Source organism: Opisthocomus hoazin, chromosome 5 (assembly GCF_030867145.1).
Source record: "Opisthocomus hoazin isolate bOpiHoa1 chromosome 5, bOpiHoa1.hap1, whole genome shotgun sequence".
Lineage (NCBI taxonomy): Eukaryota > Metazoa > Chordata > Aves > Opisthocomiformes > Opisthocomidae > Opisthocomus > Opisthocomus hoazin.
In genome coordinates, this window is record NC_134418.1 from 86,263,484 (window position 1) to 86,280,641 (window position 17,158).

Genomic DNA, 17,158 nt, shown 5'->3' on the forward strand with positions numbered 1-17,158 from the left:
GGAGTCATCTGAGGCCCCGAGGCTTGGGCAAGGAGTCACTGTGTGCGTTGAACGTCTTTGAGGATGGCCAACATTAGCCAGTGAGGAGGGGAGATGAGGACAGCTCTGGACGAATGATTCCTGGTGTTTCCAGACTGCAGAATCACAGAATCACAGAATGGTCGGGGTTGGCAGGGACCTCTGTGGGTCACCCAGTCCAACCCCCTGCCCAAGCAGGGTCACCCACAGCAGGCTGTAGAGGACCTTGTCCAGGCGGGTCTGGAATATCTCCAGAGAAGGAGACTCCACAGCCTCCCTGGGCAGCCTGGGTCAGGGCTCCGTCACCCTCAGAGGGAAGAAGTTCTTCCTCGTGTTCAGCTGGAGCTTCCTCTGATTCAGTTTGTGCCTTGTCCTGTCGCTGGGCACCACTGGAAAGAGTCTGGCCCCATCCTCCTGACACCCACCCTGCAGATATTTGTAAGTATATATTAGGTCCCCTCTCAGCCTTCTCTTCTTCAGGCTGAACAAGCCCAGCTCCCTCAGTCTCTCCTCGTAGGGGAGATGTTCCAGTCCCCTCACCATCCTGGTAGCCCTCCGCTGGACTCTCTCCAGTAGCTCCTCATCTTTCTTGAACTGGGGAGCCCAGAACTGGACACACTACTCTGGGTGAGGCCTCACTAGGGCAGTGTGGAAAGGAAGGAGAACCTCCCTCGACCTACTGGCCACACTCTTCTTGATGGACCCCAGAATGCCATTGGCCTTCTTGGCAGCCAGGGCACACTGCTGACTCATGATTAACCTGTCACCACACGGCAATTTCATGAGTGGCACGAGGTGGCAGAAGCCCAGTGTCTCTCCTTGCTTTGGATTCCTGGCAGAAAGGTTGGTCGTAACTAACCCTGTATCTGCAGCTTTTTGTCTGAATATCAGTATCGTCGCAGCGATAGAGGAGCATTTGTCCTTGAACTTCAAAATTAATTCAAAGAAAATGAGCCTCAAAGTAGCTCCGTGCTGTCATGCTGACAGTTAGAAAAGCTGGGTATTTCTGTCCCTCTGACAAACAAGCTCTGCTTGCCTGAAGCCGGGCTCCTGGAACACGAAGCATCACAGATCCGCGTTGCTTGACATGAGACAGGCAGTCCAAGGGATACTTGAGCGAAGAGCTGAAAGATAAAATGGACTGTATCTGTACAAGTAGCACAAACGGAAAGACATTTATAAAATTATTCAATATACACTTGCACTTTCTGCATTCTGTCTTGTCTACCCAGAATAAAGGTCTTGTTTTTCTGTAACTCACGTTCAGCCAGTGACAGGACAAGGGGCAATGGGCACAAACTGGAGCAGAGGAAGCTCCAGCTGAACACGAGGAAGAACTCCTTCCCTCTGAGGGTGACGGAGCCCTGGCCCAGGCTGCCCAGGGAGGCTGTGGAGTCTCCTTCTCTGGAGATATTCCAGACCCGCCTGGACGCAGTGCTGTGCAGCCTGCTCTGGGTGACCCTGCTTGGGCAGGGGGTTGGGCTGGGTGACCCACAGAGGTCCCTTTCAACCCAACCCAGTCTGTGATTCTGTGAAGACTAAAAGCCCTCACGTGGGTTTTAAGTTTTAAATTTAGGGGAAGTATAACCCTGGGAAAGAAAACACGAATACGAAAGATGGGAACTTGTGAACACTCCTCTCAACCCCATGTTCTGCAGAGCTTCCCGGCGCATGTCGGGAGGTGACCGGTTACAGGCAGCTGGAATAAAGCCAACACCGGCTGGTCACGTCTCCTTGTCCATCAGGAAGCCTGTAGGATAGTCAGAGCTTTTAGACAAGCAGGATAACTCTTCCCGGTCTCGGGGTGCCGCGGTTTGGTGGAATACCCGAAAGATAAGACGTTGCCCGGGCACGTACAACAGTGGGTACCGCGTCGGGCTGGTAAATTTTTCCGGCTTCCTGGTTTATTCTGCTGGCATCTACTGTTGAATGGTGCACTTCAAAATAGTTTCACCTGTTTGAGGAATCTGGGGAGCAGAAAATCAGTGACTAGAGGGGTTTTGGAGACCTGAGTCCTCGTTTCTTACAGCAATCTTCTTTCCATCCTCCATTCAATGGGACAAAACGCGGAGCTGCTCCTGCAAGGAGCCAGCTCTTCCTTTCTTTTTGGTCTTTTTAGCATTCACGTAGCTGCACGATGAACCAGTCTAGGGACTGACTCGGTCAAAAACGAATTCTCCCATCAACTTTTCCTTTTGCCATTATTCACATTAAAAAAAACCCATACAAAAAATCCCAAAAACCAAACATACGTGTTTAAAAATACCTAGGCATTGTGTCTTGGTTACAGATCTCCAACACTTGCATTTATACATGAATGGTTAACTATGTAATTCATATTAATATATATTTTTAAAGGATAAATAAAATAGTCTTTCCAATAATGAATAGTCTTTCCAATAATGAATATCATATTGATTCAGCGATGTGGTTTATGTCTTTATAGACACCGAAACACTTGTAAAAAGAGCATTTTATACTGAAAAAATCCACTGTTGTTTCACGAATAATAATTTCTAACCTATCACTTTGATTTCCACGCACATGCCTCATACCACTGAACCGCAATGCCTGTCACTGTGTTTATTCTTACACCTAAGAGAGCTGCTGGCCTAGCTGTCAGGGTGAGGAGCACTCTCAAGAAGCACGTAGCACGTGAAGATTACCTCAACTTGCCCAGGTTTTGGTCTGGAGCTGGTCTGCTGCAGCGGGTCCCCCAGCCCAGCACACCGCCTTCAGCACTGCTTGGCGTCACACCACCACGTCCACGACAGCAAATGGTCGCTGCCCCCTCCCCGAGGGCTACAGATGGGAGACATCGTTTCCGAGCCATTCCTTCTGCCTGAAGGATGGGGTGACTTTGTCCTCCAAACCATTCTTTTGAGCAAAACGGTAAAGGAACCACCCGACTTCGTATCCTGCAGCACAGAAGATGACTTGCCTGGGCTTAACCTCCCTTGTGATTCTGTTACCTCCGAACTGGAAGAAGCGCTTTGGAAACGCCACGCACCTGCCCTGCTGTCCCGCTTGTCCTTGCGGAGGAAGGCTTCAAATCTCAACAAAATGTGGTGAAACACCTTTTGTCAGCATCAAATCTCAACAAAATGTGGTGAAACACCTTTTGTCAGCATCTACCGAGCTTTGAGACCCTCCGCAAGGGGGAATGATAGCTTCGCAAGGTCCTTTCTTTCAAGATATTTTTAAATATCAAAGTAGGGATTGAATTCGAGTTATGTGTTTCATAAAATATAGCAGAAAAGAAACAAAACCTTTTGAGCCAAACAATGTGTTTATACGTTGAAAATCCCAACGTGCAGCCCTTTGGTGCCTTCCAGCGGAGCGGCTCAGGTTGGGTCCAGCGCAGTGGCACCGCTCCCCACCTGCCAGTTATATATTTCATAAAATATAGCAGAAAAGAAATAAAACCTTTTGAGCCAAACAATGTGTTTATACGTTGAAAATCCCAAGTTGCAGCCCTCCAGTGCCTTCCAGTGGAGCGGCTCAGGTCGGGTCCAGTGCAGTGGCATGACTCCCCGCCTGCCAGGGCACCTGCGCCGGGACTCCGGCGAGTCCGACGAGCCCAGGCGATGCATCGGACCACGCGTCTGACTCATCACTAAACGAAATTCCTCAATGCGACGTGCGGAAACAAGCTCCACAACTCACGGAGAGTTCTAACACAGATGATCTTCGAGGTCTTTTCCAACCTATGATTCTATGATTCTATGATTCTATATGATTCTATGTTGTATTACGGCGCCGGGTGCGAGGGGGATCGCACCGGGGATCGAGGGGGATCCTCCTGACTTGCACCCCGAGTCACCCAGCGTGCACCTATTTATTACGAAGTTTATCGAAGCGAGATGGATTATTACAATTAGCTCTGGGAATAGGCGTGATCATTATAATCATTTCCAGGAATTCATTACCATATTCCGCCCCTCTTTAGCGCCTGCGCAGTGTCATCTGGTGGTCGTCTGGTGGGGGTCCTCTGGATGAAGGCTCGTAGTCTTCCTCGCTGCGTGCTTTTCACCTTTGGCCCCAAACTGCGGAGTTGTCTGCGCTGGCGGAGTTCCGAGCCACCAAACCCTTTTCAGCTGGGGAGGGGGCTTCTTCCAGACAACAGGGTTAAGCTCAGGAGGTCTGGGCTGGATGAGTGGTTGGTGAGGTGGATTGAGAACTGGCTGAATGGCAGAACTCAGAGGGTTGTCATCAGCGGCCCTGAGTCTAATTGGAGGCTGGTAACTAGCGGTGTCCCTCAGGGGTCAGTACTGGGCCCAGTCTTGTTCAACTTCTTCATCAATGACCTGCATGAAGAGTTAGAGTGTACCCTCAGCAAGTTTGCTGATGACACCAAACTGGGAGGAGTGGTGGATACACCAGAAGGCTGTGCTGCCATTCAGTGTGACCAGGACAGGCTGGAGAGTTGGGCAGAGAGGAACCTGATGAGGTTCAACAAGGGCAAGGGCATGGTCCTGCACCTGGGGAGGAACAACCCCATGCACCAGTACAGGCTGGGGCGGACCTGCTGGAGAGCAGCTCTGCGGAGAGGGACCTGGGTGTCCTAGTGGATGACAGGTTGACCATGAGCCAGCAGTGTGCCCTGGTTGCCAAGAAGGCCAATGGGATCCTGGGGTACATCAAGAGGAGTGTGGCCAGCAGGTCAAGGGAGGTTCTCCTTCCCCTCTACACTGCCCTGGTGAGGCCTCATCTAGAGTACTGTGTCCAGTTCTGGGCTCCCCAGTTCAAGAAAGATGAGGAGCTACTGGAGAGAGCCCAGTGGAGGGCTATGAGGATGATGAGGGGACTGGAGCATCTCCCCTACGAGGAAAGGCTGAGGGCGCTGGGCTTGCTCAGCCTGAAGAAGAGAAGGCTGCGAGGGGACCTTAGAAATGCCTCTAAATATCTGCAGGGTGGGGGCCAGGAGGACGGGGCCAGACTCTTTCCAGTGGTGCCCAGTGACAGGACAAGGGGCAACGGGCACAAACTGAAGCAGAGGAAGGTCCAGCTGAACCCGAGGAAGAACTTCTTCTCTCTGAGGGTGACGGAGCCCTGGCCCAGGCTGCCAAGGGAGGCTGTGGAGTCTCCTTCTCTGGAGATATTCCAGCCCCGCCTGGACGCGGTGCTGTGCAGCCTGCTCTGGGTGACCCTGCTTGGGCAGGGGGTTGGGCTGGGTGACCCACAGAGGGCCCTGCCAACCCCAACCATTCTGTGATTCTGTGGTTTAAAAGGTACTGCCTTTTGTGAACAGGCACGAGCCATTCTAGAGCCCAGCACTGGACACAGCACTGCAGATGGGACCTCCCCAGCTCCCTCAGCCTCTCCTCGTAGGGCAGATGTTCCAGTCCCCTCACCATCCTGGTAGCCCTCCGCTGGACTCTCTCCAGTAGCTCCTCATCTTTCTTGAACTGGGGAGCCCAGCACTGGACACAGGACTCCAGATGGGGCCTCCCCAGGGCAGAGCAGAGGGGGAGGAGAACCTCCCTCGTCCTGCTGGCCACACTCCTCTTGATGCACCCCAGGATCCCATTGGCCTTCTTGGCAGCCAGGGCACATTGCTGGCTCATGGTCACCCTGTCATCTACTAGGACACCCAGCCCGCAGAGCTGCTCTCCAGCAGGTCCGCCCCAGCCTGTACTGGTGCATCTGGACAGCCCAAACACTTCTCCTCCTCCTTCTGCCTCTCCTGCTCCGCCGTGGAGCCGTTCAGCCCCTGGAGATGGGAAACGAGGGGAGCTCCAGCTGCGAGCAGGAGGCGGGAAACTGAGGAAACACAGCAGAAAGGAGGAAAAAGAATCCTCCAGTTTTTCCTTTTGATTCTATAGTTAACTGAAGAAAATAATGATTTTTTTCTTCTTTCCCCCCCTGTTATGTCTGTGCACGCAACTTCGCGTGCTCATGTTGGAGCCGGTGATGATTCAGGAGGAAACTTCAGCCCAAACGCCAGCAGCAGGCGGGCCAGCGGCGGGGGGTTGGGGGTAACCGAGAGCCAGGTTTTCTGCGATCGACGAAATGAAAGGAAAGGAGATGGATGGAGATAGGGTTTTTTTATTTTTTAAAAAAATTAACAGCAGCAATAACATTGCAGCTTTTTTTTTTAAAAAAAAAGAGATTGTTTTTTGTTAAAAAAGTTAACACTAGCAATTACAATTTAGCTTGTTTTTAAAAATAATGGAGATTTTTTTTTTAAATTAACATTGCAGCTTTTTTTTTAAAATGGAGATTTTTTGTGGTTTTTTTTTAAATTAACACTAGCAATAACATTGTAGCTTTTTTTAAAAATAGAGATTGGGTTCTGTTTTTTTTTTTTTAAAAATGAACACATTAAAGCTTTTTTTTTAATGGAGATTGGGGTATTTTTATGTGTGTGTTTTTGTTTTTTTTTAAATTAACACCAGCAATAACAGTGTGGCTTTTTTAAAAAAAAATGGAGATTTTTTTTTTTAAATTAACACATTGCAGCTTGTTTTTTTTTTTTTAAATGGATATTGGGGTTTTTTGGGTTTTTTTTTGGTTTTTTTTTTTGTTTTTATTTTAAATTAACACCAGCAATAACGTTGTAGCTTTTTTTTTAAAAAAAAAATGGAGATTGGGTTTTGTTTTTTGTTTTTTTTAAGTTAACACTTTGCAGCTTGTTTTTATTTTTTAAATGGATATTGGGGTTTTTGGGGGGTTTTTTGTTTGTTTTTTTTTTTTTTTTTTTATTTTAAATTAACACCAGCAATAACGTTGTAGCTTTTTTTTAAAAAAAAATAATGGAGATTGGGTTTTGTTTTTTGTTTTTTTTAAATTAACACATTGCAGCTTTTTTTTTTTTTTTTAATGGATTTTTTGGTTTTGTTTTTTTTCAAATTAACCCCAGCAGTTCCATTGCAGCTTTGTTCAGTGCCGGGATTATTTCATCACTCCCGAGCCGACACTGCGAAACGAGGGGACGCTAAATCCAAACCCCCGGCGTTCATGGCCAAGCCCGCCCTGATCTCCTTGCGCTGGAAAACCCCGAACCGGTGGGAAGGGACCGAAAGCTGCGGGGGTGCGGGGCGGTGCGGGGCAGCCCCCCCCCCGGGCGCGGGGCTCGGTCTGGGGGGGGTGACAGCCCTCCCCTCTCCCCGCGCCCCAATTAGCCGGTGTAATGAGGCACCGCTGATGAGGCAGCCTCGCGCCGCGGGGGGGGGGCTGCTCCCACGGGTGTGTGCGGGGTGGGGTTACGCGGGGGGGGGGTGCGCGTAGGTGCGCTGTCTCCTCCCCCCCCCCCCCCCGCCGCCGTGCGCCGGCGTGAGGGCTGGCCCGACCCCCCCCCCCCCCCCCCCCCCCGCACACGTTTTTGCGGGTTTCGCCGCTTTTTCGCTGGGCAGCGCCGTCGGGGCGTAAGATGGAGGCACAGTGAGCGGCTGGGAGCGGGCCCAGGGACCCAGCCGTGTCCCCCCTCTCCCCCCCCCCCACCCGCGACGTGACATTCCCCCCCCCCCTTCCCCCCCAACCCCCCCCCCCCCCCCCATTCCCTCGGCCAGGTCCTGCGGGGAGCGGCGATGAGGAGGGAGCCGGCGCGCTCCGGGATGCGGCTGGTCCTGCTGGTGTTACTGGTGTGGCTGCCGGCGAGGTGAGGGGACGGGCTGGGGGGGGGGGGGGGGGGGGGTCGCGGTCTGCGGGGGGTGGGCGAGCCCCTGCGAGGGGCTGCGGGAGCCCAGCGTGCGGTCGGGGAAGAAAACCCCGTTTTTTTTGGCTGCTGGGGTGCAGCATCGCAGCAGGGGGTGGTCCGGGGACCGCTGAGCCTCAGCTCTTGTCCCTAAACGTCCAGCGAATTGATCATTTATTTCACCATTTAAAAAAAAATAATAATAATAATTTCTTTAAACGCCTCGCTGGATCTTAAAGATTTGAGTCACTCTGTCGCTGTGCTGCCGGACCGTGCAGCCCGGTGAAGATGGAGAAGCAGGTTATCGCGGAGCCAAATAGCGAACCACGGTCCCTGGAATAACGCTCGCGTATTTTTTTTTAATACGGGCATGCCTTTTATTTTTTTCCCTTGGTCTTCTTTTTTGATCAACAGAATTCAGAATGATGCTTGAGCTGCGAACCTCTAGGTGGAGATAGCATACAACTTCCCAACCACGTCCGCTAAAACAATAGCCTCCTTCAGCCATCAACTTTTCCTACCTTGCTTAAAGTTCTCCATTTCTAAAGGGCCAACGCGAGAGAAAGCGATTTTAATCACGTAATCATTTGGCGTTGCCCACAGCCCCCAAATCCTGCCACTAATTCTAGTTTGCTACTTTGCTTTTACTTGCTTTGCTTCCGACTGCGGTCGATCTCGCCCTAATCTGGTCAGGGCAGCAAGCTAAATAATGCGAATTTCCTGTGATTTAACGAGGCTGCATTTATATCCGTTTCCTAGCGAACAAAATATTCCCTGGAACTGTGCTTCCCGTGTCACTGGATGCTGTGGTGCAGCGTTAGTTGAGTCACAGCGGGCCAGATCCTGCAAACCCGACTCGAGCGAGTAATCCCACCAACGTCAGAAAGGCTCCGTGTGGGGCGAGGGAGTTGATGCCCGAGTAGAGTTGGTGGGGTCCGACCCTCGTTTGATGTAGTTGTGTGATCTAATTTTCTGCTCGCGTCGAGTTCGAAAAACTGTTGTATTTCGGAAAGAAGCTTCAAAAATGGCCGGGACTTACAGTACAGAAATACAGTGTAAAAATGAAAAATGGGCCATCCAGTAATGAAAATCGAGAAAAATCTCGCAGGTCAGTAAAACCACGCGCGACGTGTTGGTGTCTGCTTTAGAAGGGATCCGATCTGGGTCGGCGCCGTGGCTGGCGTGATGGAGGGCGCCGACTGCAATGATTTACATGCAAAAGCTTCCTCCCTGCTGCCGAACCGGGCGCCGAAGCCCGGCGTTTCGTCGCTTTGTAGCTGGCTTTAGAGAAAACGCCACCCAAACCTGCTTTGGGTTTGGAGGAGGAGGAGGAGAACGTGCTTTTTTCACAGCGTTCAGCATGCCTTGATCAGTAGCTCGGTTAGATATGATAAATACTCTGAGATTTCGTGTTAAAAACGTAGGTGGCTGGAAGAGGCGTGGATGGAATTGTGCGTAGCGCGTGGTGCTTGGCTTCCTGGGCGCTGATATTTGGGTGCTGGGCAGGTGAGACCCATGAGCTGCCGCGTTTCACACGCGCTGCTGCAAACTGCTGGCACGGTGACATCTGCCTGGGTGCCCGGGGAGGGGGGGTTTCCCCAGCACGCAGACCCCTCGGGCCGGGCATCCCGGTCCGGACGCCCTGCTCAGCACCGCAGCAGGTTGGTGTGCCAGCCCCAAAGCGTTCCCCGTGGAGGTGGGACCCATACGGGCTCTCATACCTCTTTATTCATCAGGGGGGACAATCTATAGGCTCTTCTTGACCCTTCACGTATGATTTTGATCCTGCCCAACTTTTATAAGGTTTTTCTGCGTCTGGTGGGACATCAGATAGTGCTTTTTCTAACAAAATAGCGTTTCAGAGACGCAAAGTCGATCCCGCAGCCTTGCTAGTCAGCACGGCTGTTCCCACCCACCGCCCGCTGACATCAGAGGACTCCCCGAGCATGATCGCTGGAGCTTTCCCCCCGTTCCCCGCTGCTCATGTGCATCTCATGACCATTGGGTGGAAGCAGATCCACAGGATTTATCCGAAGGTGGGACGGAGCTGGAAGGAGCCAGCTCTGCGTGGGGAGCCCGGGGGGCGTCGCTCCGGGGGTGAAGCTCTCTTGGGCCGTGGCACCTCGCGTGGCTCAAAGTTGGGGTGACGCAGCTTGGGCTGGATGGAGGAGCTGCCGGAAAATGGATGGAGGAGCTGCCAGAAAATGGATGGAGGAGCTGCCAGAAAATGACTCCCTGGAGATTTTAAATAGTGTATCGTCAACTGTCATGTTTCTGGACATGTTTTATATATATATATATATGTATATATAATATACAGTGCACTCACATACTCTACACCCTCCCAGTTAGAGGGCAGCAAGCTAACCAGTCAAGGCCAGCCTGCACAAACTGCGTCTTGAGCGTGCATTGAAACCTATTTAGCACTTTCTAAAATGTGAAATGTCCATTTAGGTCGGTGCTGGCTGACTCCCTGGAAGACGAAGCTAAGAATAACATCACCATCTTTACAAGAATTCTAGACAGGCTGCTGGATGGCTACGATAATCGCCTCAGACCTGGATTAGGAGGTAATAAAAACAGTTAAAGATTGACTTGGAAAAAATCAGGTTTAACGTTCGGATTTTATGCAGTGATATTCTTCCTTCTGCGTTTTTTTTCCCCCCCCCCAACAACTGGTATGTGTCTTGATAAATTATTTATAACTCTGTATTCACCCAGCTGAATCATCTGAAGTTTGAGGAAGATAACGTCTATGAATAGAGGGGAGACACTTTCTCACACATTTATCTGAAGTAAAAAGGGAAAAAAAAAATAAAAATCTGGTGATTGAACGTAGTAAACCGGAATGGGAACAAAAATAACACCGAAAGCTGTTCTTCCAGGCGGGGGATTTTGGTTCAGTGAGGAATGCAGCCTTGGTTCCCTGCAGTGCGATGAGTGCGTGTTTGCAGAGGTCTGCACATGCGTTTTGCGTGGTGGGTGTCAGATCCACAGTCTGGATTCGTTCCCCATCCCAGTAAATTCCAAGGGAATGTTGTGTTTTTGACTCCTTTGGCAATTAGCAGTTTGTTTCTGGGCACCTTGCATGGATCTGAGCAGTTGGGGGAGGGAAAAAAAAAAAAAGGGAATACCGGAGGACAGAGGTGGCTGCACTCTTGTGCCACGACTGTCAGTTATTTTTCAAGATGTCAGCTCACATTTTCATTTGAAAGTTGTGTGAGAGCAAGAAATTGAAATGATTTGTTTGGCGTTGGAAGCGTTACTGTGCAAAAAGAGCTCGGTGGTATGGGGAGGGGCGGGAGATCTTGGGTTTGAGAATGTTTTATCTACTGTTATTGTTTATCTGCTATCGATACTGTCCAACAGAAATATTTATGTATGGAATGTAACACTGTTGCTGCTACTGTTATTATTCGTAGCAGTTTTGGTAATTGTAATTTTCACCCTGGAGGCTGTTGCAGCTGGCTAAAGCTAATGGCAGTGCGAAATTCCCGGGAGCCGTTGCTGTTGGTTTCGGTGGGATGGGGTCCAAAGCCGAGGGACCTGCTCCAGCTCCCGTGGGACAACTGGGCTCCATCCGAGCCGGGAGGGTCCCGGCTGCCAGCCGATGCTCTCCCCTCCGACCGGGGGCTCCGGTGCTGGGGACGCTCCCGGCGCAGCCGAAAGCGGGAGCTGGCAGCAGCCTCCTGGCCTGGGACCTCTTTTCCATTTCTGGCTTCTGTACGGTGGAGGCTTGTGAAATATTTTACGTTTCAGGACATTTTTATCAAGATGATCCAGAAAATGAGACGCGCAGCGCTGTAGGGGTGAGAATCTGTAGAGCCATGTTTTACATCGAGATCCAATCTCTTTGCAAAATACCCAAATTTAAGGATTTAGACACAAAATGAGCGTGCCGTCCAGCTGGCCTGCAGAAGCGTTTCGTGTGACAAAGCTCATGTTTAGTTTGCAGGGCTTTTAAAGCCGTGGGGTTTTATTAGAAAAATAATGAGAAATTCTTTTCTTGTTTACTAAAAGGAATGTGCCGTTTAATGAGAGCAGCCTGCAGTTCCTTTGCACGTCATGTGTTCTTATGAATATTAAAATTCATGTTGTTGATAAGATGAATTTTAAAAACTATTTTTCTGGTGGATTTTTAGTTTAGATTTCCCATTAAATCCGCTTCAAAATACCTCCCTCCTTCTCTTTGCCAGGCCTCCTAGGTAATTAAAACATACTTTGGGAGCATAAAAATTAAAGAATTAACATCTGTTTGATATTGGCATACATGGCAGTCAACCCATGCAGAACATGTGCGAAATGAAGCCGTGTCACGCATATTAAAGCGCGAGATTCGTGAGGCGTTAGTGTCCATCTGCAAGAACGCTTCAGCTGTGGAAGGACAGATTCTTATGCTTTAAAAAACCGCTCGTAAAAGTCAGTTGTGATAACCCATGACATGAGATTACGAAGCAATGCTTTTGTACATAATGCTTAGTAATTAGGGAGTTTCATATTTTGGGAATTTTGTAGCGTTTTATCCCTTTTTTTCTCTTATTAACCTGTACTCTGCAAAGAAAAATGGAAGTAGTATTTTTTTTAAATTTTTTTTTTAAAACCGCGATGTGCCTAGTGTGTCCTGATAGTCTCTAGAAGCGTTTTTGCATGGCCTGCTGCGTTTTGGCCATGCCACCTGCCATTCACTCACTATACCGAGTCTCGTCTCTGCTGCGTTTGTGTGAACCTGGAATAATTCCGTGGGAACCAGGAGAGCGTTCACCTTGGCACGGCAGCTTGGGTGGCTGCACCACCGTGACTGAGGTCACAACCTGGCCCAACACCTGCTGCCACAGGGCTAGGCCAGGGTCTGGGATGGGTTCTGCTGAGAGCAGGAGTTGTTCACCAGCCCACTTTCACCTGTTACAGAATCAATCACAGACTGGCAGGGTTTGGAAGGGACCTCTGTGGGTCACCCAGCCCAACCCCTGCTGAAGCAGGGTCACCCAGTCTCTCTGTTGTGACAGACATTTCCAGAGATGTCTTATAGCAGCAGTTCAGCTCATTGGAAAGAAGTATTCATCTCGAAAATTATTTTAGTCATGAAATGTCTTAGCTTAACACTGGCATTTTAGCTGGTTATTGACCAACGAGACTGGAAACGTGTAGGCTCCTTCAAAGACTGGGTGTAAATTCAGCGGAGTCATTGTCTGTTTGGGAATTCGTTCTTGAATTGAGGGTTGCATTCATAATTAGTTTTCCTGGGAGGCTTGGTGGGAGCATTGACAGTAGGTGTCATTAGGAGGAGTGTGGCTAGCAGGTGGAATGAGGTTCTCCTTCCCCTCTGCTCTGCCCTGGTGAGGCCTCATCTGGAGTCCTGTGTCCAGTTCTGGGCTCCCCAGTTCAAGACAGGTGAGGAGCTACTGGAGAGAGTCCAGCACAGGGCTACGAGGATGGTGAGGGGACTGGAGCATCTGTCCTACGAGGAGAGGCTGAGGGAGCTGGGCTTGTTCAGCCTGGAGAAGGGAAGGCTGAGAGGGGACCTTGTAAATGCCTCTAAATATCTGCAGGGTGGGGGTCAGGAGGACGGGGCCAGACTCTTTCCAGTGGTGCCCAGCGACAGGACAAGGGGCAATGGGCACAAACTGAAGCAGAGGAAGCTCCACCTGAACCCGAGGAAGAACTTCTTCCCTCTGAGGGTGATGGAGCCCTGGCCCAGGCTGCCCAGGGAGGCTGTGGAGTCTCCTTCTCTGGAGATATTCCAGCCCCGCCTGGCCGCGGTGCTGTGCAGCCTGCTCTGGGTGACCCTGCTTTGGCCAGGGGGTTGGACTGGGTGACCCACAGAGGTCCCTGCCAACCCCAACCAGTCTGTGAATCTGTAGGTACCATGATGCTTTCCTGAGACATCGATACACTTCACAACCAAGCACTGTTTTCTACAGACTGCTGAGGCAGAGTGGACTTCTCCTGGCAGTGCAGTTCTGCCGTGTGGACAGGCTTTGGCTGTTGGCGATGAGCGGTGGTAGCGGCTGGGGTCCCGGAACGCTGCTTGAACACCACAGTGATGCAATAGGCTGCAGAAGGGGTGTGGGCAGGGAAAAGGAGACACCGGACTGTCCCCTGAAGGCAGAGACATCTCCTGTGGCTGGGGCAATCCCCCGACCTGCGGTGCTGGTACGGATGGGTGTGAGGGTGTTCAAGGGAAGATGAATTTTTCTCTGCACTGCTGTTATGCTAAGGACAGGGCTGCAGCTGGAACGCTCTTGACTGCACTGTCACTCCTGACAGGAGCTGTTCTACCTAGACACGCCACGCCACTTCTGTTTAAACATCAAAATAAAGTACAGGTTCGCTCTCAGAACAAAGTCTGTCTGTCATTAGCACTCATTTGTATGCAATGCAGCCATGCAAATGATAAGTCATAATGAGCTTGATTGTCTGTGATTTTCTTCAAAATCACGAAGGGGTTTTCTTCTGTTTATTTGCTGTAATGTTTGCAAGACGCTCAGGGCAGCGCTTTTCCATGAATCTTATGATTTTTGTTAGCATATAGAAAAAGAACTCCACAAAACAACAGACACTAAGACTAAGCAAGGGGCCAAAAGAGAAGTCAGAGCTTCAAGTAATGAAACAGAACGCTGAAGCTGAGATGCCTCTGCATTCGGATCTGGAAGGGGTTGAATGATCCCTCCGCTCTGTCTGCTCTCCTCTGCCCCGTGCACAGCCGTGATTAAAGGAAAAAGGGACACAGATTAAGGTGCTCTCTTTTAATATCTTGATGTTCTTGTGCATTAGGTGTATCAGCAAGAACATACAGAATCACAGAATGGTCGGGGTTGGAAGGGACCTCTGTGGGTCATCTAGTCCAACCCTCCTGCCGAAGCAGTGGTAGCTTCTTTTTAAAGATGAAAAAGAGGAAGGAAGGGAGCAGGAATGGATTTTTATGGGATTTTGATATTGTGTTTGGGTACTGCAGTAGTCTTACCATCTCTGTAAGGTATTCAGCCTGCTTTTCCCTCTCGCCTTTGGAACTGATCATTCCCAGCGGCTATAGCAGCTATAGAACTGCTTTCTGTTCTACTCTCCCAAGTTGGTAAAATATAATTGAATACAAGACTTAGACAATATAAAATTTAAGTCTTGGGAAAAAAAAAAAAACCCACAAAGGGAAGCCACAAGGACAGAGGACTGGGCTTCGTAGCCCGAAGGCCAGATTTTCCGCTGCCGTATTGACATCAGAAAGCGCTGTGCAAATTTGTACGATTTCAGGGTCTTTCCCCAAGCTGGGGTCAGTCTCCCCAGCTTCAGGAATGGCATTCTCACTGTAACCAGAGAGGTTAACACTGGTTATTAAAAAAAATGAGAAAGATCTGATGGTAGGTGGGCGAAAACTAAATTGTTGTGGTTCTGGTTTGAGGGATCCATCTCTGCTGCAAGGTGGCTTTCGGATGTTCCGACTGCTTTGAACAAGAATCCCCATCGTGTTTCACTTGCAGACGCACCAAAACCTTTTTTCCCCCCAACATTTTATAAATGGGTTGAGCGGGGAATTGGACGGAGAAGGATGGTTGCTGGTGATGGCTAGCAGAGCGATGGCGAGCAGTGGGCACGAGCGAGTGTGACCGTTCGTCTTTGCAGTGCTGGACGTATCATAATGTTGTAGTGCAGAGAATCAGTCTGCCATTAAAAGTGGGGTGATGTGCTCGCCAATATGAGCTGAAAGGGAAAAAAACATTTTTTTTTTTGTATTATTTTCCCCAGAGCAGAGCTCTATATATATATATATGTGTGTGTGTTTATCAAAGAGCTGTATGTCTTCCGTTGCCAGGAAACAAGGCCACCATCATATGCTGATAATCTGGAATATGTTAAATTTAGGGCGGCGTATTCATTTATCTCTGGTTCACAGAATCACAGAATGGTAGGGGTTGGAAGGGACCTCTGTGGGTCATCTAGTCCAACCCTCCTGCAGAAGCAGGGTCACCTACAGCAGGCTGCACAGGACCTTGTCCAGGCGGGTCTTGAATATCTCCAGAGAAGGAGACTCCACAGCCTCCCTGGGCAGCCTGGGCCAGTGCTCCGTCACCCTCAGAGGGAAGAAGTTCTTCCTCCTGTTCAGCTGGAACTTCCTCTGCTTCAGTTTGTGCCCGTTGCCCCTTGTCCTGTCGCTGGGCACCACTGCAAAGAGTCTGGCCCCATCCTCCTGACCCCCACCCTGCAGATATTTATAAGCATTTATTAGGTCCCCTCGCAGCCTTCTCGTCTTCAGGCTGAACAAACCCAGCTCCCTCAGCCTCTCCTCATAGGACAGATGCTCCAGTCCCCTCACCATCCTTGTAGCCCTCTGCTGGACTCTCTCCAGTAGCTCCTCATCTTTCTTGAACTGGGGAGCCCAGAACTGGACACAGGACTCTAGATGAGGCCTCACTAGGGCAGTGTAGAGGGGAAGGAGAACCTCCCTCGTCCTGCTGGCCACACTCTTCTTGATGCACCCCAGGATCCCATTGGCTTTCTTGGCAGCCAGGGCACACTGCTGGCTCATGGTTAACCTGTCGTCCACCAGGATGCCCAGGTCCCTCTCCACAGAGCTGCTCTCCAGCAGGTCCGTCCCAAGCCTGTACTGGTGCATGAGGTTGTTCCTCCCCAGGTGCAGGACCCTGCAGGCTTTTTAATCAGCTTTGGCAGGGTTTGTAGCTGTAGCAGTCCCCCAGCTGGGCATTCCAAACTGAATGGGGCTTGCCAGCCTCGTCATGCCTCGTGCGCATCCAGAGCGTCCCAAAGAAAGGTCCTGCGACGAGTTTTGCTGCAGAACGCTGCGGGAAAGCTCTCGCTCCTGCTTGTGAAGGGAAAAGTGCGGTTGCCCTGACTGGTTCTTGCTGCTTCCTCAGCCCTGCTTTGCTCCAGTTTCGTGTTCTGGAAAAGGGAAGGTCTCTCTGGCAGCGTGGCGATGGCGGGGCACGGAGGGGTGAGCTGCGGGCTGCTCCGCCGTCGGCATCCCTGGGAGGGCTGTGAGGAATCGGGCCGTGGTGGTGCTTTCGGAGGAGGCGGCGAGGAGCTCGGCTTCTTTTCTGTTAGAGTTCTGGGTAGTGCATCCTGGCAAAAAGCATTCCTTGGGGAAAAATGGAGAAGTGATGGAGAGGAGGATCTGAAAATCTTGTTGAATGAGTTATCCGGGGCACGCAGATGGTGCAGAACTCCAAGAACAGAACGGACTCGGTAGCTACAAGCATTCTAGGGAATGAATCATCAGGAAAGCCGAGGGATAAAAAACCCTCAGAAACTGTTGCAAGACTGAAGAGCAAACCAGCAAAAATGGCATCGGGTAGGGTAGTGGCTGAGGAGCTGAACGAAGCATGCTTATTTATTTCGTTATTCGTTGGAAGTCTGGGGATAAACCAGCAGCGACGATATCAAAACAAAATGAACGTTACAGCTGCCCCCAAACAGAAAGCACTGTGAGAAGAAAAATGATGTATTTGTTATTTGCGTAGTTTTTGGCAGATAATCTGCTTATTGACACTTCTT

General features: G+C 50.3%; 1 protein-coding gene across 1 annotated transcript in view; it reads left to right on the top strand.

Moving 5' to 3' along the window:
• The first annotated feature begins 7,328 nt into the window (after nucleotides 1-7,328).
• The window catches only part of GABRA2 (gamma-aminobutyric acid type A receptor subunit alpha2), a 68,653-nt gene continuing 58,823 nt past the window's right edge, over nucleotides 7,329-17,158 (top strand). The window contains exons 1-2 of the mRNA XM_075422045.1: nucleotides 7,329-7,618; nucleotides 10,109-10,224. Coding sequence (XP_075278160.1) covers nucleotides 7,548-7,618; nucleotides 10,109-10,224 — 187 coding nt within the window. The 5' untranslated portion in view covers nucleotides 7,329-7,547. The remainder of the gene's footprint in view (nucleotides 7,619-10,108; nucleotides 10,225-17,158) is intronic.